Source organism: Polyodon spathula, chromosome 2 (genome assembly GCF_017654505.1).
Source record: "Polyodon spathula isolate WHYD16114869_AA chromosome 2, ASM1765450v1, whole genome shotgun sequence".
NCBI classification, from domain to species: Eukaryota; Metazoa; Chordata; class Actinopteri; order Acipenseriformes; family Polyodontidae; genus Polyodon; species Polyodon spathula.
In genome coordinates this window covers 42,699,014-42,722,203 of record NC_054535.1, presented here as the reverse complement: position 1 = coordinate 42,722,203, position 23,190 = coordinate 42,699,014, and the positions used below count along the sequence as shown (strand labels likewise).

General features: G+C 40.9%; 1 protein-coding gene across 1 annotated transcript in view; it reads right to left on the bottom strand.

Moving 5' to 3' along the window:
* The window catches only part of sh3d19 (SH3 domain containing 19), a 44,183-nt gene extending 22,701 nt beyond the window's left edge, over positions 1-21,482 (bottom strand). Inside the window, exons 1-2 of the mRNA XM_041269958.1 lie at positions 21,338-21,482; positions 14,325-14,362 (exon numbers count right to left, since the gene is read on the bottom strand). Coding sequence (XP_041125892.1) covers positions 14,325-14,362; positions 21,338-21,482 — 183 coding nt within the window. The remainder of the gene's footprint in view (positions 1-14,324; positions 14,363-21,337) is intronic.
* Between the last annotated feature and the right edge of the window lie 1,708 nt (positions 21,483-23,190).

Here is a 23,190-nt window from a genome sequence, read left to right as displayed (position 1 = left end):
AAAACCTCCAGTCTGTCCTGGCTTGATCTCTCTCTCTCTCTCTCTCTCTCTCTATATATATAGGCCCTTCACTTAACATGTGGTTTTGTGTGTGTGTGTGTGGGGGGGGGGGGGGGGTATGTTAAATGGTACAACTATGTTCTCTTATTGTGCAGAACGTATTGATGAGGAAACAAAATGCGAATGGCTGACCTCCAATTAACCTTATAGAGCAGTTGCATAACATTTTGGCTGAAAATATTGGAAAAACAAAAATGCTGTGTTTAATCTTGCTCTCTGGTAAAAACAAGTGTCAAATTTCAGATGTTTGTGCTTATTTTTGGCCCACCAGCAGAGTACAAATAATTACAGCTAAGAGCAGAATGCCAAGGACGCTGATGCGTCAATGTAAAAATCAACTACTGTAAAAACCTTTGTATAAGTCTATTTTCTATGAATTTTAGGGGGTCCTAAAAAGGGGGAGAACAACTTATACACCGTTGTGACCTATAGGCTTTATCCTGAAATTGCTGTCTCAATAAAGGGGGGGGGGGGCTTATACACCGGTGAGACTTAAACACAGGTTTTTACGGTATTTTATTTTATGCCTTTCTGAATCGCCCAACATCTGTGCTTACAAACAAACAAACAAACCAGGCCAACACAAATGTGAACAGAATGGTTTACAGCAACGTTGCACAGGTCATCTCCAATTATGCAACATACAATATCCTATTATGTGTATTCTTTTATAAGGTTTACTTGTAGGTTTAGTCCATTTTCCTGCTTCCAGCTGTCACAGCCTGCTGTGTGTGTTTGTGTGTGTAAGCAGTGTCATATTTCACTGGTCCTGCTAGCTCCTTTTAAGGCAGGATGAGAGCTGTGACTTTGAAGACTCAGAGATTGAATGTCTGCTATTGTCATTTCTGTTTAATATTTGTGTACTAAATAAAATGCTGCTGATTAAACATTCCTTGTGTTTGCGCGTGTATGATGTGTGTTCATAGTAACTCTGCAATCATGTAACATGTCAATAAAATATTTTTAATAACAGAACTAATCAACTTAGACAAAATTCTAAACTATCAATTAAATACATTCATTAAATAAATTCATTGATGGACATACATTCTATCATCAAGTAATGGCAAACATCCCAGGAGACCACTGTTAATCCTTCTGCATGCAGGGACAGAAACTGAGGACAGTCCTGGATTGAAGAAGTAGGCTATATGAACCGATAAGTTGCCAGAAAAATAGATACATTAAATAAACTGAAGTTAAAGATCGCTTTGACAGTTTTGTTCTTTGCCAAGAAGTGAACATATATTTAACTTAAATGCAGATATAAATCCTGCTATCCATTTGGCAGATTCCATTTATATGCCACTTATATTTTTTAAGAAACTTAATTCTGATGCAGGACTGCATGCACCACAGAGCTTACATTGGATGCTTGATGCATGACAACCAGCATATATTTTCTCTAAGCTTACTTTAACAATGTTGGTACATACAAAGAAATGCTTTTAAAAAGCCTACCTTCTTTATGAGGTAAAACCAGGGTGGTTTAAAGTAAACTTGGCTTGCACGCAAGACAAATCCTGATGCAGAGAAGACAGATGATACGTGCAATGCACATCAACCCATTGAAACCCAGCTGGTAAAAACAACGTACACAACTAGTTTGGTAAGAGCTACACAGACTAGCTCCAGCCCGCACACACATATAAATAAAGCTGACTGCACATATATTCTCCATGACTTAGTCATAAAGGAAGTTTGGCCTCTTCCAGATCCTTAGTCATCACCCTGGGGATCCTCTGCAAAACGAGTTACTAATCACAGTGAGCCAACGTTCTGCAACACAGTTATCTTAAATGAAACAATATTCCGTGCATTAAAAAAGTTACATTTGATCTGCCAAATATTATTTTCTAGGCAGTTTTATAGCCATAATCCCAGAGAGAAACTGTGCCAAAGGGCTGTGGAGCAAAATACTTAATCTGCAACGCTAATGGGAAAAAAAAAAAAAAAAAAAAAAAAAAAAAAAAAAAAACAGTTAAAGCGTGCTCAACTGCAGTTGTTATTAATCTGTTCTGTAACATCTGGACAACTTTTGAAAGATCTTAAGGCTGAGCTGCTGTTTGCAACATCTTATAAACAGTTACACAACTAGGGGAGGGGGGGTTCAATAAAAAAAAAAAAAAAACATCATCTGTGTTGCTGCTCTGTTTTGTGGTGGCAGTTAATCAAACACAGGGTTTTGAAACTTTTACTGATGTAGTTGTGTGTTTGTGGCAGGGTGTCCTCCTAAAACCTGAAGTTTGATCAAAAAGCATCATAAAACAACGAAATAACACAGACCTAAAAGCTGCCTAGTATCTACCCCCATGTTGAGTGACATACATGTGATAAAAGTACTTTCCCCTGAAATCATATCTCGTACAGATTTACAATTTGTATCCATTTTGTTTGTTTTGCTATTTTGATTTAACTTTCACTCAGAAATGTTAGAAGTGAGAAAAATAATTTCTCTGATGAACGTCTCCTGCAACACCGATGAAAATGGCTATAGTGGGAATAGAAAAACAGCAGCGTTGTCATGATATTAGAGAACAAATATCAAAAACAGGATTACAGTGAAAAATACAACACTGCAATATGTACATTAAGATAAAGTAATGCATTCTGAGCACAGTTTGAAACCTAATGCATTCAGTAGCTCTTTCACAAAGGTAGTAAACAAATATACTTCTGGACTGACTAAGGCAAACATGGCACTAGGGAATTACCCTCTGCCTGAGCTGAAAAACAAAGCACAATACATTGTGATAAGTCTATAAAACAAGTACTAAATGTACTTTATACAATAAAATCAATCTGGCTGCATTGATATATAAAAATGCTTTTTAATTAAACTTATTATATTGGAAGGAATTATGGACATGGGCTTTTTTTTTTTTATCAACTAGAGGCTTTGTGTGAAAAGCTAACAGACCTTTCCTTAAGTGGTTAAAGCAAACAAAATGATTCAAGTTCATAGATCACCTTGCAATTCCAGCTGTTCACTTTCATGGAAGATTAAAACTAGCCTTTCTTTTTGTAAGAAAACAAACTATAATACACACCCTTTTTACATTACAGCACCATCAACATTTCTGCAAATATAAATTTAATTGTCCAAGTATAGTTTCTGTATCCCTTTCTATTTTTTTTGTTTAATTGGGAATACTCAGTTTGTTTCGCAGAGCTGATGAGGTGTTGAGCATGTGCGACGTCTTGTAGAGTGGTGTCCCCTTTCAGTCTTACAACAAAACACAAACTCTTCCAATAAAATTGACCATTCCCGGTAGATCAATTCAGTCCAGTCTTTAAATCATTAGCTGTCCTCTTCTTTAATGACGTTCCCAGGTAGTGCAGTTCTTTGTTCTTTAGATGTCCTTTAAACAACAGTTTAGTCTTCTTCAAGTTTATTAATTATTGGGTGTTTTCTTGATGCTATTCAGGGCTTACAGTTTAAAATGTTACATTCTGTCTTCCTGTGACAAATTATGTATGTGGGGATATGCTGGACGGTATTAGCAGTGTTGCAGTCCAGTTATTAAAAGCTGTTGGTTAAAGATGGAGCTGTTGGTTATAGATGTTATATGCAAGCTCCTTTTTTATGATTTTGCTTGCTAGATGTTGATAGCAGCGTTTCCACTCAAGATGTTATGCCTGCTCTTCCTTTTCTCTGACTAACTGTGCAAACTCACTCGAAAACAAAGACAGACACTTGGTTGCCCTTGAAGATTTCCAAACTTACCATATCTCTCACTGTTCACAATAACTATACTGAATTAGCCAAAGCACCTGGCAATTCTAGGGAGTCAAACTTGGGTGAGCCTGTATGCCTCACTTATCGGTGTAGCCATGGTTACTGAGCTAAGCTCACTCTCTTTTACCTCATATTACAATTTTAAAGATTCATTACAATTAAAAAATAAGTATAAAACACAAAGAATAAAAGGCTACACTCCTTATCTTTCTGGTAGGCCAGCTGCCTCCAGACAGGCCTATATGCTGAATCCTATAAACCTGTTATGTTCCTACAGTATAATAACTTTGGATTGGTAAAACATGTAGGTTATAGCAAAACTATATGTCCATGTTATGAAATGTTAGTGTTCTACAGAAACAGTTTAAAACGAGAGCTCATTCTTAATAAATCGATTTGTATAGCACTACGTGGATAATATGTAAAAAAAATAAATAAATAAAAATAAAAACATAGCTTAATTCGAACAACAAATAGGTCAGCAATGTATGCAGTTGTCAGTTATCGGTTTAAACAATCTGGTTTCAAGTTGCATTGACTTGGAAATGTTGAAATACAGCATGAGGTCTAGGGAGAGGTTTGTAAAGCACTATTTTGACTTTCTCTTCCATACATTCCATTCTACACTGAATTTGATTCAGATCCAAAAAGGTTTAACGAAAAGATTGAATGTCTCTGATCTCCAGTTTCATTGCTTAGATCCAATGCGAAAAGGAGACTTTCAAAAAATAGAAATAACTATTAAAATAATAAAACGTTTTTTTAATTTTTTTTATTGATTTGGTTACCCACAAACTCCCATTGAATGTATCCAATGGCAATGGCATTCTCTGTAAATAAACGTTAAATTGGTATGAGAACTATGGTGTGAGTATTGTTCAAACAAATGTCTATAAATCAATCTGCGAGGTATGACACAGGCCAGGTTTTGGGATGGAACCGTTTAAGAGTCTTACGTTTTGATTGGTCCATGTCTGTCACATGAATATGTCGTCACATGAGTGGAAAAGCTTGCAGGCATTTTTAACATTACGATCAGAGAGAGAAAGAGAGCGAGAGATCTGCTTTTCACAACCTTTCAATTAAAATATAATGTGGTATTTTGCTGTACTAATATAACAAACTATGGGTCATTACTTTATATGAATTGTCGTGTTATGCACAAACGTAAGAATTGTTTTTTTTCTGTAGTGGTGTACTTTTTTTCTTTCAAACAGCATATATCTATAATCGTTTGCACGATGTATTTTAAAATCAAATATATACACTACTGCAGTTTTGTTACAGGATACATTAGTTTATCTCAAATGTAATCACAGTTTTAAATATGCTCCTGTTTTCATTTACGTCCCAAATTGTGGGCCGCTTTGCTTTTCAGATAACGTCCCAAATTCTGGGCCGCTTTGCTTTTCAGATAACGTCCCAAATTCTGGGCCACTTTGTTTTTCACAAAATGTCACAAATTCTGGTCCGTTTTGGTTTTTAGATAATTTTCGAATTCAGCCCAGTTTTTGGGACTCAGCTCACAGCTGACTTTCTAAGCACACACCACCATGCAACCCCTGCATGCACACACCACTATGTAGCCCTTGCACACTACACACCACTAAGCAACCCCTGCACACACACACCTAGCCATCACTTTTAGTGCATATTTCTGGAACAGAAGCACCTAGAACAACCAATGGTTCTAGACTCAGGGGACCAGACTGAATGTAACATACCCAGTTTTGTAGCAATTCTTTGCAAAAAAAAAAAAAAGTCAGGGTGTTCAGCCCCATTCATGTCTATGGCAGTGTTAAAAAACACATTTTCAGTCATATCTCTCGAACTAGAGCACCTACAACCACCATTCGAAGGGTTCTAGACTCAGGGGACCAGTCTGAATGTAACATGCCATGAATTTCTACCAATTCTTTGCAAAAAATATTTTTAAGGTGTCAGGTGTTCAGCCTCATTCATGTTTATGGCAGGGTTGAAAAACCCCGGCCTAGAACCCGGGTTCAACTTCCTAGGGTCATGTCTGGGGCCCCTCTTTCACAGGGAGCCATCCGTTTTCAAATGCTACATTTTCAACAAATGTTCACACTTTCAGCATGATGACACGTATAGATATAACACCCTGAAAAATGTCTATGGGAAATCCCATTATAAAACACCTTTGGGGTAACACCCGCCATCTGGCGGATGGATGGCGTACGAACCAGTGGCTGGTGATTTTCTTTAGTTGAGAGTCATGTGCACATGAAGAGAGTGCTCCCTAGTTCCTTGCCCCAGGGGTCGTGGAGATATGAGGTACGATGAGACCACCAGCTATGGCAAATCTCATTATAAAAAAGCATCATCTGCAAACCAAATTGGCCCAGAATTTGAGACATTATCAAAAGCAAAACGTCCCAGAATCTGGGACGTAAATGAAAACAGGGGAAGTCTATATTTAAAACTGTGATTACATTAGAGATAAACTAATGTAATGTATCCTGTAACAAAAATGCACTAGTGTATATATTTTATATTAAAATACATTGCGCAAACGATTATAGATATATGCTATTTGAAAGAAAAAAGTTCACCACTACAGAAAAAAAAACAATTCTTACATTTGTGCATAACATGATAATTCATATAAAATAATGACCCATAGTTTGTTATATTAGTACAGCAAAATACCACATTTTTAATTGAAAGGTTGTGGAAAGCAGATCTCTCGCTCTCTTTCTCTCTCTGATCGTAATGTTAAAAATGCCTGCAAGCTTTTCAACTCGTGTGACGACATATTCATGTGACAGACATGGACCAATCAAAACGTGAGACTGTTAAACGGTTCCATCCCAAAAACCGGGCCTGTGTCATACCTCCAATCTGCTGCAAAAGAATCAACCTATAAAATCATTAAAAGTCCAGCCGTGTGCTTATTTAACATCAGGAAGTCATAGTCTGCCCCGAAACCCTTAAAAATGTCCACTGCAGACTGTATTCGGAAAGAAATGCTGCCACATTGTACTGGCTTTTGGTTTTAAACAGGCTGGAAAAAATGACTCATTTGTTCTCGCTAAAGTGCCCCGACATCGCTCCTTAACAGCTGCTAATTACCACTTTTCTGCTCTCACATAAAAAATAAGTACTAACATTATTTTCACAGAAACTATAAATTCTACCAGTGATTTTTTTAACTAAAACCTTCATCAGCCCTCTGGCACAGCCTTTGCAAAGCCTACTGAGCTTACATAATGGGTGTACTGCTTCACTTCTCTAATGAGCATCCGTCAAAACCTCTAATCACTTATACATTAAACAGTGCTAATCCTGCATTGTATTAAAACAATGCAGTTAACACAGTTTTACATCATGGAAAAAAAACACTCTGCAGAAACACTGCTGGGAAGTATACCAAAAAGTAGAAAGACTTGGGCCTACACAGTACATAATGTGCAACAGTAAACATAACAAACTGGCTATAACAGTAGCTAGTCCATTGATTTATTTTTAGTATTTTTAAAAAAGCTCAGAACATTTTCTTTCCAAAAACACACCCTGCATGGTAAAAAAGGCACATTTCCCTTATTAAAATTTACCACTGTATTGTTTGCAAGGTATTTCTTGCAGTTACTATGATTTTTCCTGGTTATACTATTCATTTTCCATAGCTTACCCAGGTTTGCCATGTTTATTAATATGCTTTACCGCACCTCTCTACTCTTTACAATGCTGACCTATGCTTCACCATGCTTTATTACACTTCACTAAGCTTTTACAATGGGACACTTTTATGAGGGTTACTGTACAGAATATGTCCCACAATAATTATATACAAGCATTATGGTAGTAAACCAAAATAGGTTTTGTATCCTACAACCATAACATCACAGCAGAGTTGTTCTTAATAATGACTTGCTGTTTTTTTTAGTTATTTTTCTTTTTATAAAAACTTGCTCTTCATTTTGGTAGTTCCAGTTAGACTAGTTTATTTTGAAGAACTCAGAAGTTCAAGGAATTGGGTAACAACATTATGTGAGAAGCAGTTCTGTAACACTGCAATGAAATTCAGATAGCAGACTAAATAAAAGCAATGGAAAAAAGAACTCTACGGGTATCCTTTTTACATTTCCTTCCTTGCATTGACTAAGAGACATAATCTACAGTATATCCTCCATGCAAGGCTGCACATCCCATGGGCCCATGTGTTTGTGAGATTTTTAAAAGGACTGTGCTTTATTTCCTTTGTAGAAAACAAGCCAAGCAATTAACACTACGTAAATGTAATTGATATTTGTTTGTGCAAAGAGAAACTGTGCTGTTACATTTCAACAAGGCAAAAGAAATCAGAAAATCAAGGAAAAGTCAACACTCAACTTCTAGTTTTTTAAGGCAGAGGTAGTGTGGAGTGCATGCTGTACCACCTTTCTACACTGCGTTTACATTCACATTGTTTCCAATTTCAGTTTTACATCTGACAGGCAGGTCACAGTGGAGTGTGTACCCAGAATATCCATGCTCCACAGTAACAAACCAACAACTTCACTTTTAAGCAGGAGGACCCGTGGAAAGACAAATTAAATAAAAAGAATCACCTAAGGATTTTGTTGTAAAACCTGTAGACCCTCAATTCAATTTTGCGATGAAGTCCATGTTTTGAAACTGTGGTGCTTGGGATGCAAACATCCTAAGACTGAACTTTCAAAGCAAATATGTTTCTAGTCAGTTACCTTTCAAACTGCAGTGCAAATGACTGTCCGGGTCTAAGTATTCTCTATTTAATCCCCTGGAGTCTGGAGAAGCAGTTGTAAGAATACTCAACTGACTTATCGCAGCCTTCTCCCAAAACAACAGGGCTTTCTACAGTCCTCAGCCAACTGTTAAGAGAGAACTCTGAACCAGTCCTTCAATTTGGACCCCAGAATTACCGACTTTTCCTTTCCCTGGTCTTTTACTCCTTAAAAGTGAAAGTACGCTTTTAAATGTTCCTTTCACTGGCACTTTCACTACTTAAATATTGAAAATGAACACAACAAAAGAAAGGAATGTTTGGAAACGTTAAATGCAACATGAAAAAGTAACACCACAAACTACTTTAAGTACATGTTATTTAATGTTAGAGAGGAAACAAGTTTGTGGAGATTCAGAAAAAATAAATCTGCAACCAGTTCTGCAAAAATAATTACCATCCCAATCCTCAGGAGTTAAGAGACACACTTTACACCTGTACCACCCATTTATGTAATGATGGGCTGCTCCCTTTGTTTTTTGCTGTAAACTGCTGGCCAAGCCCTTTCACTGAAGAGGCTTGTTCTTTTGTGTCTTTCTTCCTCATCCAGTTTTTTGCTTGTTTGTTTTTTTGCAATTTTAACGTGTTGTTATAGTCCATCTTTGTAGCAATATATAAAAAGTATCTCTTACCTGCTGTGGTATATTGATTGCTGTTATTGGTGTCTATGTGGCATTGGGATCACATTCCTCCAGCACTTTCCATGTTGTATTCCAGTGTGTGGAAAAAAATAAAACCACACAGCCCAAGATAACAACAGCATGAGGGCAGGAGAACTCCGATTGGTGAATTAGCACCAGCCAATCTGGATACTGTAACTGGAATGTGGTAGTTCAGGAAGTTGGCTCCCTTGCTTTCTCTTTATTATACAGGAAACAAATGAGTCTTGATGTACCATACACAGACTGTTATAAAACAGACAGAATTAACCGAATATACCAACTGGGAGAGAAAAAAAAAAAAAAAAAACATTTCCTGGCAGAATTATATAAAAGGTGAACGTTGATTCCTAGAAAATTAAATAATCTCCAAATAAGAGTATTAGTTTGATTTACTGGAGTTTGGAAGTGTCACAAAATTCAACACACAGCACACATATTGGTTCCTACATCTTGTTACACCATGTTAAATGTAGACCCCAGAGAAGTACCCTACTCAGCTCAGTCCAAACGGTTGATGCACTATGGAGGCCACACTGCGTTTGATCCCTGGAGCCAGCACTGCAGCCGTTGTGTGTGCTGATGCGCTGGGGAGGCAAAATAAGCTGATCTCTGGAGCCAGCATTACACTGCAGCCATCAACACCAGGCAGAAGGATATCTACATCATCAGATGGAAGGAAATGCAGATGGATCACATTAGTTTACAGTAAAAGAAGCTATATCTTAGTTGGTGCTTGCGAGAGCTGAGTCCAATGTCAGCATGAAGTTTTAACACCTACTCTCATGTAACGGAAATATATATATATATATATATATATATATATATATATATATATATATATATATATATATATATATATATATATATAATTATTAATATAAATATATCTGTTGTTAGTTTGTCTTAATGTTGAATGTAGAAGGATCGTCTGTGAAAGAATGCTGTATTCTCTGAAAGCTTTCTGAACTGCTGATAAATTACCACATAGCCTGTCAGCATTGAGTGTGAGACAGGACTACAATGGGGAAGTATTTTTTTTTTTGTTTTGACACTGCAGCCAATCAGATTACAAACACGCCCCTTTCCCCTTTGTTGGCTGAACATCACTTGTAGCAGAGAAAGGAGAGGGGTTAAAAATCCTCCGTGTCAGACATGTGTATTATGTGTTAATTGTTTTATTTAATTGTTAATTGTTTTGGCATTTGGCTAATAATTGTTAATTGCAGCTAGCTGCCCATACTTGTTACTATAACCGTGTGTCTTGTTTTTGTGTTGTGTTGTTCTAGTCAGGGTTGTTCCTGAAAGTTTATTTAGCGCTCCAAAGGAGCTACGTGTTTATTTTGTGTTTGTTTATTTAGTACTATTAAAAAGTGCAGGTCAGCGCTTAAACCTCTATTTCTGTGTGCTGGGTCTCATTTTTAAAGGGCAAGCGAACGGTAGCGAGAGCAGTTTACTCACGCAGTGCAGACAAAAACAAAGTGTTACAAGTAGTTAAAAACAGAGACAAAACTTGATTTAAATAAAAACATGTGAACTGGCACAGAAATAAGAAATTTAAATATGCTTCTTGAAGTGCGTTCTCAATTTTTATAACACGATGCAAAATGAAAAGTGAAATCCAAGTGCTTTGAATGAAGTGACTGAACTAATAATAATATGGAAGGCCATCTGGGTCAAAAACGTACTATTTAGAAAGTGTTTTAACTAGTCAGTACAGATATTGATTTGAACCAATAAGACTACATAAAATACTACATGTTCTTATGCAGTCTGATTGTTCATTTTCTATGTAGGGGCTGATCATTTTACAGTAGTACCTACGTAGAGGCTGGTCATTTTCCATGCAGCGTAATTACAAGAGAAGCCAATCACCTTTGGAATAACATAGTTATAATTTCAAACATTATTATTTTTTAATTATTTAGCAGACACTTTTATCCAAAGCGACTTACAGAAATTAAACAAAATATTACAGATTGCTAAATATTATACAATATTACAGGCAATAAAAAAAACGCAAAATAAACACATATAAACAATATATACAAATAAATATAAATAAAGGAAAATACAAAAAGACACACAAATAGTAATTTATAAATAAAGGTTGAATACGTGTGTTTTGAGAAGACGGCGTCAAATAATAAAAGACTCCTTAGGATAACTGGTAGCTGGTTACATAAAATATGCTTTAAAAATCAAGAATAAGGAAAATTGCAAATCATGGCAGCCAGAGATTTTCTTCTACGTTGTAAATATAGATTTGCTGAGCGCTGCCGAATTCTAGAGACAGACAATAGACAGTGACAAGGTGCAGTTTGTACTAACAACGTACACAATAATTTTTTTGTTTTCAAATTATATTTATGTCAGTTTTACACTTAAATATCGAGTTACCATGGCTAATATTAGATTTCATGTCAGATCTTTCAACACTTGTTTAAAATTACATATTAGTTACAGTGGGGTTACCACTGAATTAAACAGATTTCTAAGGCTCTGAAGCTGCCGGCTGAACGTCTTGGGTGTTCCGGGTCTATCCATCTTTCACTACACTTTACCCAATGCCAAGTCCATACCGCCACAAATTTGGCGGGAATGGCAGATGTAAGGTGAGTTTTAATTGGGTAATTTATTACACATACTATTTTCTTTCAAATTAATTGGTTCTCATTTAATTGTCGGTGATCTGATTGTGCAAATTAGTGTAATAATTAGACTTACAACACGTACTAAAGTCAAATTAGAACGTGTACTAAATTTTTGAAATGCATAAAGAGTTTTTGACCCGGATGGCCTTCCATAATCTGAAAATGAAAATGATAGAACATTTAAAATGAAACTTGCGTGCAGTATACAAGTGTTTTTAGTACAATGCCATTAACTTTGCCAATTTAATTAGTGGCACTGTTATGGATGTGACATTTGGTTTTATTTAAACACCATTATTTTGAATCACTATAAAATAATTTCTTTCATCCCAATAAAATGTTATATTAGTAATTTGGCATTACAGACCCATAGTCAAAACGTGACATATTTACAAATGTTTAACTAAAACATTTATCCTACCATTGCTACCTAAAAAGTATGGAAGTCAGACTTCTGAAAATGTTGCTTTTGTCTTCTTTAAACAGTAACTTTAAATGGCTATAAAGGCACAAACTGAACAAAAATAATACAGCCTGCATAAATAAACACCCTTTAGTAAAAATACAGGAAGATGTTTTTGATAAATACAACTTCAAGATGTGGGATACACAAATGTATCATACAGCGTGAGTTACTAGTGCCACTTTCATAAAAAGCCTTGTAGTAACAAGATGTACTGTACTGTTGTATTTAAGTACCTACAAACTCTTTTTCCAAATCTCTTTTTCCAAATATTGTGTATTGCATAGAAATGAATAAGCAACCAAAACAAACTTTAAACCTTTCTCTGATTATTGCCTCATTAAGGATGTACAAGGAAGAGTATAAATGTTGCCAGCAGTTTTCCATTGGGCTAATGGTGAAATCTCTAGGTCTGCTGCTATTATTGAACTGTCTTTGCTTCAGTAAGCACACAAATGTACACCGCAGACGGTATTTGACACTTTAACACAACTAAAGAGAGAGTTGTGGTAGTAAACTGTGGAGTCAACGTCCTTCAGATGAAACATAAAAACGAGGTCCTATTGTAGGTGAGTCTGCAGCAGCAGTTGTGACTCAAAGTTCACCCCCAAGTCTCTGTAAGTCGCTTTGGATAAAAGTGTCTGTTAAAATACTAAATAATAATAATAATAATAATACAGATGACTTATTTAAAAAGGACACTTTGGAAGAGGGGAGATGCTCTTTTAAACCACAGACAACTACTGTACCTCAAACCCCATGCTTTCCTTTGGAAATTGCATAGAAATTCATAAGCAACCAACCAATGTCTTACTGCTTAGATAATAGGAAAAGGGGGAGCTGCACTTTTGTCTAAACAAACATGTAGCTCCCACTGACAACTACATCAAATTAAATCTCTTATTTTTATGATGTAGCCTACAGCAGGGATGGAAATAAGACTCCCATTGCATAGCAGTTTGATCCACTCCTGGGTTAAATGGACACACCTGAAGCTAGTTGAGTCAATAGGGCTGTATTTCAAGGCATTTCACCGTTTAAAAATAGGTATTTCACAACATAATATTTATTAAAGCAGAAACAACTGCATTGTCCTATTCAAAATATATAATTTTCTCGAGTTACAATACAACAAATGTGCCTAAATATTTAAATGCTTACCTGAAAAAACAGTAAATGCTAAATTTTAAATATTTTGTTTGTGTATGTCTTATCTTTGATGCAGCTGGCGCATTTTTCTGTTGAAGACACGTTAAAGAAATCGTGCAGTTCTATACAGTGCGTTCAATCCTTTACCAGAAGCTAACTAAACCGACTGCCAGGTTTTTAAATGCAGTGTAAAAGGCAGTGCGTCAATAAGGCAAACATATGCTGTATTTAGTTTAAGTGATAACGAATATTGTAATGAAGTAGCTTCCTCTATGGTGCTTTTAGGCTGTTACTTCATTAATAGACTTTGTTTTTTCAACAAAATGCAAACGACCAGAACCAGAAATGCAAATCAAAAACGCTGTAGCGTGTTTATTTTTCACCAAACAAAATAAACAAAACTAAACCTCACCGCTCTCAGGTCCCAAATGATACAACAATAATTCGATTTAAACGGGGAACGGCTGCTCCTGGTTTCCCCGTACAAAACCACCATTTCTCGTACTTTTCTCTCCTGTTTGTCCTCACTTATCCGACGCTGTACTCTAGCTCTCAAACCCACACGAGGGCTGTCATTTAACCCTCAAAGTCGATTAATTGGTCACACAAAATATATTTTTGATTATTTTAATATCACTGCAGTTAATTAAAAGATGAATTCGAATGGTAATTACACCTTAGTAGCGTCAGTAGGAAAACAAAAAAAAAAAAAAAAATATTTATTCCAAACAGATTACAGTATTTTGGAACGTAATCTATATAAACTAGACACGCGTTTATGAAAACCGTCTTTTTTATTACGTGACAGCTGCAGCACCACACTGTACCACCTAACCTTCACTACTGTGAAAGACACAATGCGGAAATCAATGCCTAAAATATAACAACAACAACAAACTGATTTACTTACCACAACACGCAGACCTGCTATAGGTCAAGCTGATTGTTACTCCAAAATTGCATTTAACATTACTGATCATATGTATTCTTTTTTAAAAACATTATTGATTATTGTTACATATTAATTATACAACAGTTAATTTTGAAACACTAAATAGAAGCGCAAACCACAGATCGTTTTCGAAGACGTCATGAATCACCTAGCAACCGTTCTTAACAGAGACGCCAGCCATGTTGGTGGACTCGTGTGAATTATACCGATAGCGAAACAGATCATTTAACAGTGTCAGAAACGGCTGCATTTTCTCACTATTTTAGGAAATTAGATGGATCATCTAAGAAAAGATACAATGAAAACACACACACACACACACACACACACACACACACACACACACACACACATATATATATATATATATATATATATATATATATATATATATATATATATATATATATATATATATATATACACACCACACACACACACACACACACACACACACACACACACACACTGAACAAAAATATAAACTCAACATTAAAGTGCTGGTCCCATGTTTCATGAGCAGAAATAAAGGATCCCAGAAATTTTCCATACGCACAAAAAGCTTATTTCTCTCAAATTTTTTGCACAAATTTGTTTACATCCCTGTTAAAGAGCATTTCTCCTTTGCCAAGATAACCCATCTACCTGATAGGTGTGGCATATCAAGAAGCTGATTAAATAGCATGATTATTACACAGGTGCACCTTGTGCTGAGGACAATAAAAGGCCACTCTAAAATGTGCACCTTTGCCACACAACACAATGCCACAGATGTCTCAAGTTCTGAGGGAGCGTGCAATTGGCATGCTGACTGCAGGAATGTCCACCAGAGCTGTTGCCGGAGAATTGAATGTTCATTTCTCTACCATAAGCCGCTGTCATCACCTCTTATTTCATCATGATAATGCATGGCCTCATGTCACAAGGATCTGTACACAATTCCTAGAAGCTGAAAATGTCCCAGTTCTTCCATGGCTTGCATACTCACTAGGCATGCCACCCGTTGAGCATGTTTGGGATGCTCTGGATCGACGTGTACGACAGCGTGTTCCAGTTCCCGCCAATATCCAGCAACTTCGCACAACCTTTGAAGATCAGTGGCACAACATTCCACAGGCCATAATCAACAGCCTGATAAACTCTATGCAAAGGAGATGTGTCGCGCTGCATGAGGCAAATGGTGGTCACACCAGATACTGACTGGTTTTCTGATCCATGCCCCTACCTTTTTTTTAAGGTATCAGTGACCAACAGACACATATCTATATTCCCAGTCATGTGAAATCCATAGACTAGGGCCTAATGAATTTATTTCAATTGACTGATTTCCTTATATGAACTGTAACTCAGTAAAATCTTTGAAATTGTTGCATGTTGCGTTTATATTTTTGTTCAGTGTATATATATATATATATATATATATATATATATATATATATATATATATATATATATATATATATATACAGTACTGTGCAAAAGTTTTAGTCAGGTGCGAAATAATGCTGTAAAGTAAGAATGCTTTCAAAAATAGAGATGTTAATAGATTATTATGGCAGAGCAAAGCTCTGCCCTTTTTAAATTGGCAGGGATGGGGTTAATTTCCCCTACCTGCCTGGGTTTATTAAGTTCAGGTGGCTGGGGTTGATTAGTTGATTAGGTTAATTAACGATCAATCAGCGCCCAGCCACCTGACATAAAAGGAGGCCGGTTGATGCACCCTGAGGCAGACCTCGTCAACGATCTCCCCATACTTATCAATACGCTGTGGCATCGAGATGGGGAGAGGTGGGAACAGTGGAAGGAACAACACCACCTGGTGTCCTTCCCAGAGGTTGCCCTCATGGTGGTTAATTACTTGGCGGTAGACATGGGAGATGCCCCGGTCACTCCAATAAAGAGGGGTGAGCCGCCTTCCCGAGAGCCAAAGAGGGGTGAGCCGCCTTCCCGAGAGCCAGAGAGGGGTGAGCCGCCTTCCCGAGAGCTAGAGAGGGGTGAGGAGCCGTCGTCCCGAGAGCCAGAGAGGGAGGAGGAGCCTTCGTCCTGAGAGCCACAGAGGGAGGAGGAGCCGCTGTCCCCAGAGCCAGAGAGGGAGGAGGAGCCGCCGTCCCCAGAGCCAGAGAGGGAGGAGGAGCCGCCGTCGTCCCGAGAGCCAGAGAGGGAGGAGGAGCCGCCGTCGTCCCGAGAGCCCGAGAGGGAGGAGCCGCCGTCGTCCCGAGAGCCAGAGAGGGAGGAGCCGCCGTCGTCCCGAGAGCCAGAGAGGGAGGAGCCGCCGTCGTCCCGAGAGCCAGAGAGGGGTGAGGAGCCGCCGTCGCTCCCGAGAGCCCGAGAGGGAGGAGCCGCTGTCGTCCCGAGAGCCCGAGAGGGAGGAGCCGCCGCTCCCAGAGCCCGAGAGGGAGGAGCTGTCGCTCCCAGAGCCCAGAGGGGAGGAGCTATGGCCCAAGGATGCCTGCCTTGCACCACCCAAGGATGCCTGCCTTGCACCGCCCAAGGATGCCTGTCTTGCACCATCCAGGGATGACACATTTGCATCGCCTGGGGTTGCCTGCTGCTCCACATCGCCTGGGGTTGCCTGCTGCTCCGCATCGCCTGGGGTTGCCTGCTGCTCCGCATCGCCTGGGACTGCTGGTGTCTCCTTTTTGTTTCCTAGGGTTGCCGAGGGTCCGCCGCTGTTGCCGCCTCCGCCACCAGAGGGAGCCGGGCCGACGTCGCCGTACTACCTTGGAGATCTGGGGCCCCAACCAAAGAAGGCTTGGGGGCTCCGACATCAACCCCGCCCACCACCACTCACCATAACAGCCCACCCAAGGGACATAATTGGACTCTTGGGGGGAGGGGGAGGGGGGGGGAAGGGGGGAGTTGGCCGATTGCGGCCGGTGTACGTTGTACATGGGGGGAGGTGTGTGGCAGAGCAAAGCTCTGCCCTTTTTAAATTGGCAGGGATGGGGTTAATTTCCCCTACCTGCCTGGGTTTATTGTGTTCAGGTGGCTGGGGTTGATTAGTTGATTAGGTTAATTAACGATCAATCAGCACCCAGCCACCTGACATAAAAGGAGGCCTCTGCTTCTCATTTGGGAAGAGGGAGTTGAGGAAGCAGGTTGGTTTTTTTTGGTTGTTTGGAAAGTTTGAATCCAGTGAAGGCATTGCCCAGCCTGGAAATTGTTATTTTTGTAAGTTTTGCTTTTTGTCTTTTTGTGTTTAAATTGCTTTGTTTTGGCCCTTGTGCCCTTTCATTTTTGTGTTTATTTATAATAAAATAGTTTTTTTTTTTTTAACTGCAGTCTGTCTCTGGGCCTCTATCCACTCGCCAGCCTGCCACAATTATATTTATCAATTAACTAAATGCAAAGTGAGTGAACAGAAGAAAAATCTACATCAAATCAATATTTGGTGTGACCACCCTTTGCCTTCAAAATAGCATCAATTATTCTAGGTACACTTGCACAAAGTCAGGGATTTTGTAGGCATATAGTCAGGTGTATGATTAAACAATTATACCAAACAGGTACTAATGATCATCAATTCAATATGTAGGTTGAAACACAATCATTAACTGAAACAGCAATAGCTGTGTAGGCGGAATTAAACTGGGTGAGGAACAGCCAAACTCAGCTAACAAGGTGAGGTTGCTGAAGACAGTTTACTGTCAAAAGTCATACACCATGGCAAGACTGAGCACAGCAACAAGACAGAAGGTAGTTATACTGCATCAGCAAGGTCTCTCCCAGGCAGAAATTTCAAGGCAGACAGGGGTTTCCAGATGTGCTGTCCAAGCTCTTTTGAAGAAGCACAAAGAAACAGGCAACGTTGAGGACCATAGACACAGTGGTCGGCCAAGGAAACTTACTGCAGCAGATGAAAGACACATCATGCTTACTTCCCTTCACAATCGGATGATGTCCAGCAGTGCCATCAGCTCAGAATTGGCAGAAAACAGTGGGACCCTGGTACACCCATCTACTGTCCGGAGAAGTCTGGTCAGAAGTGGCCTTCATGGAAGACTTGCGGCCAAAAAGCCATACCTCCGATGTGGACACAAGGCCAAGCAACTCAACTATGCACGAAAACACAGGAACTGGGGTGCAGAAAAATGGCAGCAGGTGCTGGACTGATGAGTCAAAAGTTGAAATATTTGGCTGTAGCAGAAGGCAGTTTGTTCGCCGAAGGACTGGAGAGCGGTACATGAATGAGTGTCTACAGGCAACAGTGAAGCATGGTGGAGGTTCCTTGCAAGTTTGGGGCTGCATTTCTGCAAATGGAACTGAGGATTTGGTCAGAATTAATGGTCTCCTCAATGCTGAGAAGTACAGGCAGATACTTATCCATCATGCAATACCATCAGGGAGGCATCTGATTGGCCCCAAATTTATTCTGCAGCATGACAACGACCCCAAACATACAGCTAAAGTCATTAAGAACTATCTTCAGCGTAAAGAAGAACAAGGAGTCCTGGAAGTGATGGTATGGCCCCCACAGAGCCCTGATCTCAACATCATTGAGTCTGTCTGGGATTACATGAAGAGAGAGAAGCAACTGAGGCTGCCTAAATCCACAGAAGAACTGTGGTTAGTTCTCCAAGATGTTTGGGCCAACCTAGCTGCCGAGTTCCTTCAAAAACTGTGTGCAAGTGTACCTAGAAGAACTGATGCTGTTTTGACGGCAAAGGGTGGTCACACCAAATATTGATTTGATGTAGATTTTTCTTCTGTTCACTCACTTTGCATTTAGTTAATTGATAAATATAATCTATTAACATGTCTATTTTTGAAAGCATTCTTACTTTACAGCATTTTTTCACACCTGCCTAAAACTTTTGCACAGTACTGTGTGTGTGTGTGTGTGTGTGTGTGTGTGTGTGTGTGTGTGTGTGTGTGTGTGTGTGTGTGTATATATATATATATATATATATATATATATATATATATATAGATATATAAATTGTGTAATGAGTGACCCCTACTGACCAAATAGCCACATTGTATGTGTGAAAAAAGGCAAGCTCCGTTCAATGGCCAGACCCAGAGTTGGAGCTGGGCTGGGTTCCGGTGCCATAATAACCCTTCCGTTTGACTCAGGAGGTCCTTGCAGAGTGGGAGCTGCCACAGTTGGCCCAACAACATGTTGGAGAGGAGAGCAAACCAGGGGCGCCTCAGCCATCTGGGTGCGACAAGCAAAACCTGGGCTTTCTACACCCTGATCCTCTCTAGTGTCAGGGGCAATAGCGGTAGCGGATGGAAGGCATACAAGAGCCCCTGTGGCAAGGGGTGAGCTAGCGCGTCTACTCCCAGGGGACCCCCTTCTCTCTCCATAGAGAAAGATAGGGGGCAATGAGTGGACTCGACTGTGGTGAAGAGGTCGACTTTTGCTGTACGAAACCTCTCCCAAAATTCATTCACAACCTGAGGGTGCAGTCTCCACTCCGAGCTGTCTGGAGCGCCTCTGGACAGGAATCTGCTCTGTTGTCCACACTGGGGTGGTGAACTGCCCTGATGGAATGCAAATTTCTGTACGTCCAAGACAGCAGTCTGTGCACCTCATGGTGAAGGCCAGGTGAGCGCAGGACACCTTGGTGGTTATGTAGCCTGCCACTGTCGTGTTGTCCGTCTGGACCAGCACTTGTTTGTGCGCTAACTGCTGGCGAAAATGAGATAGCGCCAGGGCTACTGCTTGCAGTTCTTGGGCATTTATATGCGCTTGCTGCCAAGGTCCCTTTCACTGACCTCGTATTACCCAGGCTGAAGGCGTCCGTAGGGGAGCCGAGGGGAGATCCGAGGCTAAGATTGCCGGGGCAGAGCCACCACTCCAATGTCTTCTGGCTTTGTCTGGACAATCGCACCAACCAGTGTCGATCACGGACTGCGTGCACCTTGAGCGTATTCACCCAGGCTTGAAACAGGCGCATTCTCAGCAGCCCTAGGGGAAGGACTCTCGAGGTGGCTGCCATCAGTCCCAACAACCTTTGAAACATTCTGACCTGTAGAAGAGCATCCTCCCTGAATTGGGAGAGCGTGACTTCCAACGATCGAATACTGTCTTCCGACAGTGAGGCAAGCATGCTCACAGAGTTCAATTTGATCCCCAGGAACACTGTGGACTGAAACGTTACGAAGTTGCTCTTCTGTGGATGTATGGAGAACTATAACTTCATCACATGATCTATGACCTATCTAGTGTGCACCTTGGCGCATGCTTTGAAACGCACGCAAACTAGGCAATCGTCCAGGTAGTTCAAGATCTGAATATCCCGCAGCCTGAGCGGAGCCAGTGCTGCATCCATGCACTTGGAAAATGTGAGGGGCGCCAGCGAGAGGCCAAACGGCAGCACGCAGAATTCGTATGCTTTGCCTTGAAAGGCGAAGCGTAGGTATTATCTGGGCGCGGGACGGATCGGGACATGGAAGTAAGTGTCTTGCAGGTCGATCAATGTGAACCAGTCGCCCAGCTGGAAAGACTGGAGGATACGCTGTGCGGTCAACATTTTGAACTTCCTTTGTTTGAGGAACATGTTGAGGACCCTGAGGTCCAGAATAGGTCGGAAACTGCTGTCCCTCTTGGGCACCAGGAAGTACCTGGAGTAGAACCCGCTGAGGGCATCGCTTGGTTTACCAAGCGCACAGCATGTTTTTGTTGAAGATTGGCGACCTCCTTTGGAAGGAGAGTCACACACACTGGTCCAACGGTGGTAAAGAGCACACTCTTGAAGGGTGGAGGGCCTAAGCGGAATAGCAGATCGTAACCGTGTCTCATAGTCATTAGCGCCCAGGAGTCCTGGGTGCACCCTTGCCATGGGTAGTGTCCAGTATTCAGTCCGGTTGTGAGGGGGGAAGGTGGCAGCCGGAGGGGGCACATCATTTTTTAGGCCCTGGCATCAGTCTCCAGCCGCAGAACCGGTTACCCCTTGCCACCGGCTTTTCCTTTGCTTGCTTGTTTGGCCTGTGGTGGAGGGCGGCATTCAGGCACAGCTGCCCCGGCAGGCTGGGAAGGCCATTAGGGTGCTGGCGATAGGCAGGAAGGCGCGAAAACTTTGAAGCGACCTCCATGACCTCGTGGGACCTCTCAAGGCTCACATGAACAGTCACTCCGAATGTCTGCCCCTGGTGTTATGCAGCCTGTTAATGCAGCCTTCTCTGTCTCCACCACCTTGGCTTGGGTCAGCCAAAGATCTCAGCGAGCAGCCACCAGCACCGCCAGAGACCTCCCTGATGCCTGACCTAGCTCCCCCATCAGGTCAGTCATTGCTCCCGTCACTGCCTGAAGCTCCCCCGCGTCTGTCTCCGTTGTCTGCTCCTGCACTCTTGCTGCTAGCTGTGACTAGTAGAACACCAAGATGGACATGGCGTTCGCCGCTCTCACTGACAATGCCGCTGAAGCATATGCTTTCTTTAGTATTGTATCAGTCGTCCTGCAGGGCTTGGGGGTCTAGGTGGGGCCAGAGAAGGAGAGTGGGATTGGGGAAGCTGGGGCTACCTAGTAGCAGGGGCAGTCTCCCCTGAGCCTACAGCAAGGTGTCTAGCATTGCCTGCTAGGCTCTCACGGCCTGAGCCAGCTCCTCAAAGCGCCACTCCACAGAGCTCTGGCGTTTCTCTGTGTCTACAAGGGGGAGGGGTGCGGTACTTCCGCGGTGATCACCTACCTCCCGGTGAGCTCCCTCTCGAGCGCTGCCACCTCAGCGGTCTCCATCGCGATTCTGCAGGGGACACCTACACCTCTGCACTGGTGGTGGGGTAGGGGAGGGTGAACTAGGGGTATGGGGGAGCTCCCTAGCCACTATAGTAGACGGGGTTCCGGAAGCCCTTTGAGAAGGACCCTGGACCACAGGTCGCATCCTTCCCTGCCCCGAGGAATTGGAATCCGCTGGAGAGAGGGCTGCCCTTCTGTGGTTAGTTCTTCTAGAGAACCATTGACAGGAGAGCAGTCCAGGTCTCCTGCCAGTGCCCTGGCTGCGTGGTCTGGACCTAGACAACTGACACAGGTGGTGTGTCCATCATCCTTCGGAAGCTTAGCTGCACAATGGTCGCACTGGTGAGAAACAGCTGAGGATCCTGCCGAGCACACTGATATGGCGCATGGGCGTCAGTGCCAAGCTGTTGGCGTTGGTGGCCGTAGTCGGCACCGAGTAATCTGCATTGGCGCCGAGGTGGACTCACTAATCGGTGTCGGTGTCAGTGCCGAGGTGAGCGCGGACAGTGCCGGGCTGTTGTGGTCGGCGCCGAGTCAATTGGCATCTTGGTCGGCGCTGAGGAAGCGCAGTCGGTGCTGAGCTGTTGCAGTCGATGCCGAGGTTATATGAAATGTAATGAAATTTACAGAATTTGAGCTGGGATGCATTTTAGGGTAATGTGCACTGGAGCATACAATTAATAACTTTTGTAAAAATTAACATATATTAAAAATAAGTGAAATATGTTAATTTGTGATCTGTATGTACAATAAAAACAATTAAAACATTTTTCCTTATGCATAATGTCTATGACTTTTTAAGGGTTATAACTTATGTGAATCAGAGATACGACTTTCCTGCCCACCAGCTCGAGACACGCAATAAGGATCATGTGACTTGAAACGTCATTTGAAAATTATCTAGTTTAGTCTGTTTTCTTCAATGTGCACAATTTATTTACATGTTTTTTTTTTTTGTTAACATCGAATAGACAGAAGGCTGTACTTACAAAGCATTTTCAAAACTGATTCGCTGTAGTATGGAGGATAATTTGTGCCAAAATTAATAAATAAATAAATAAATATCGA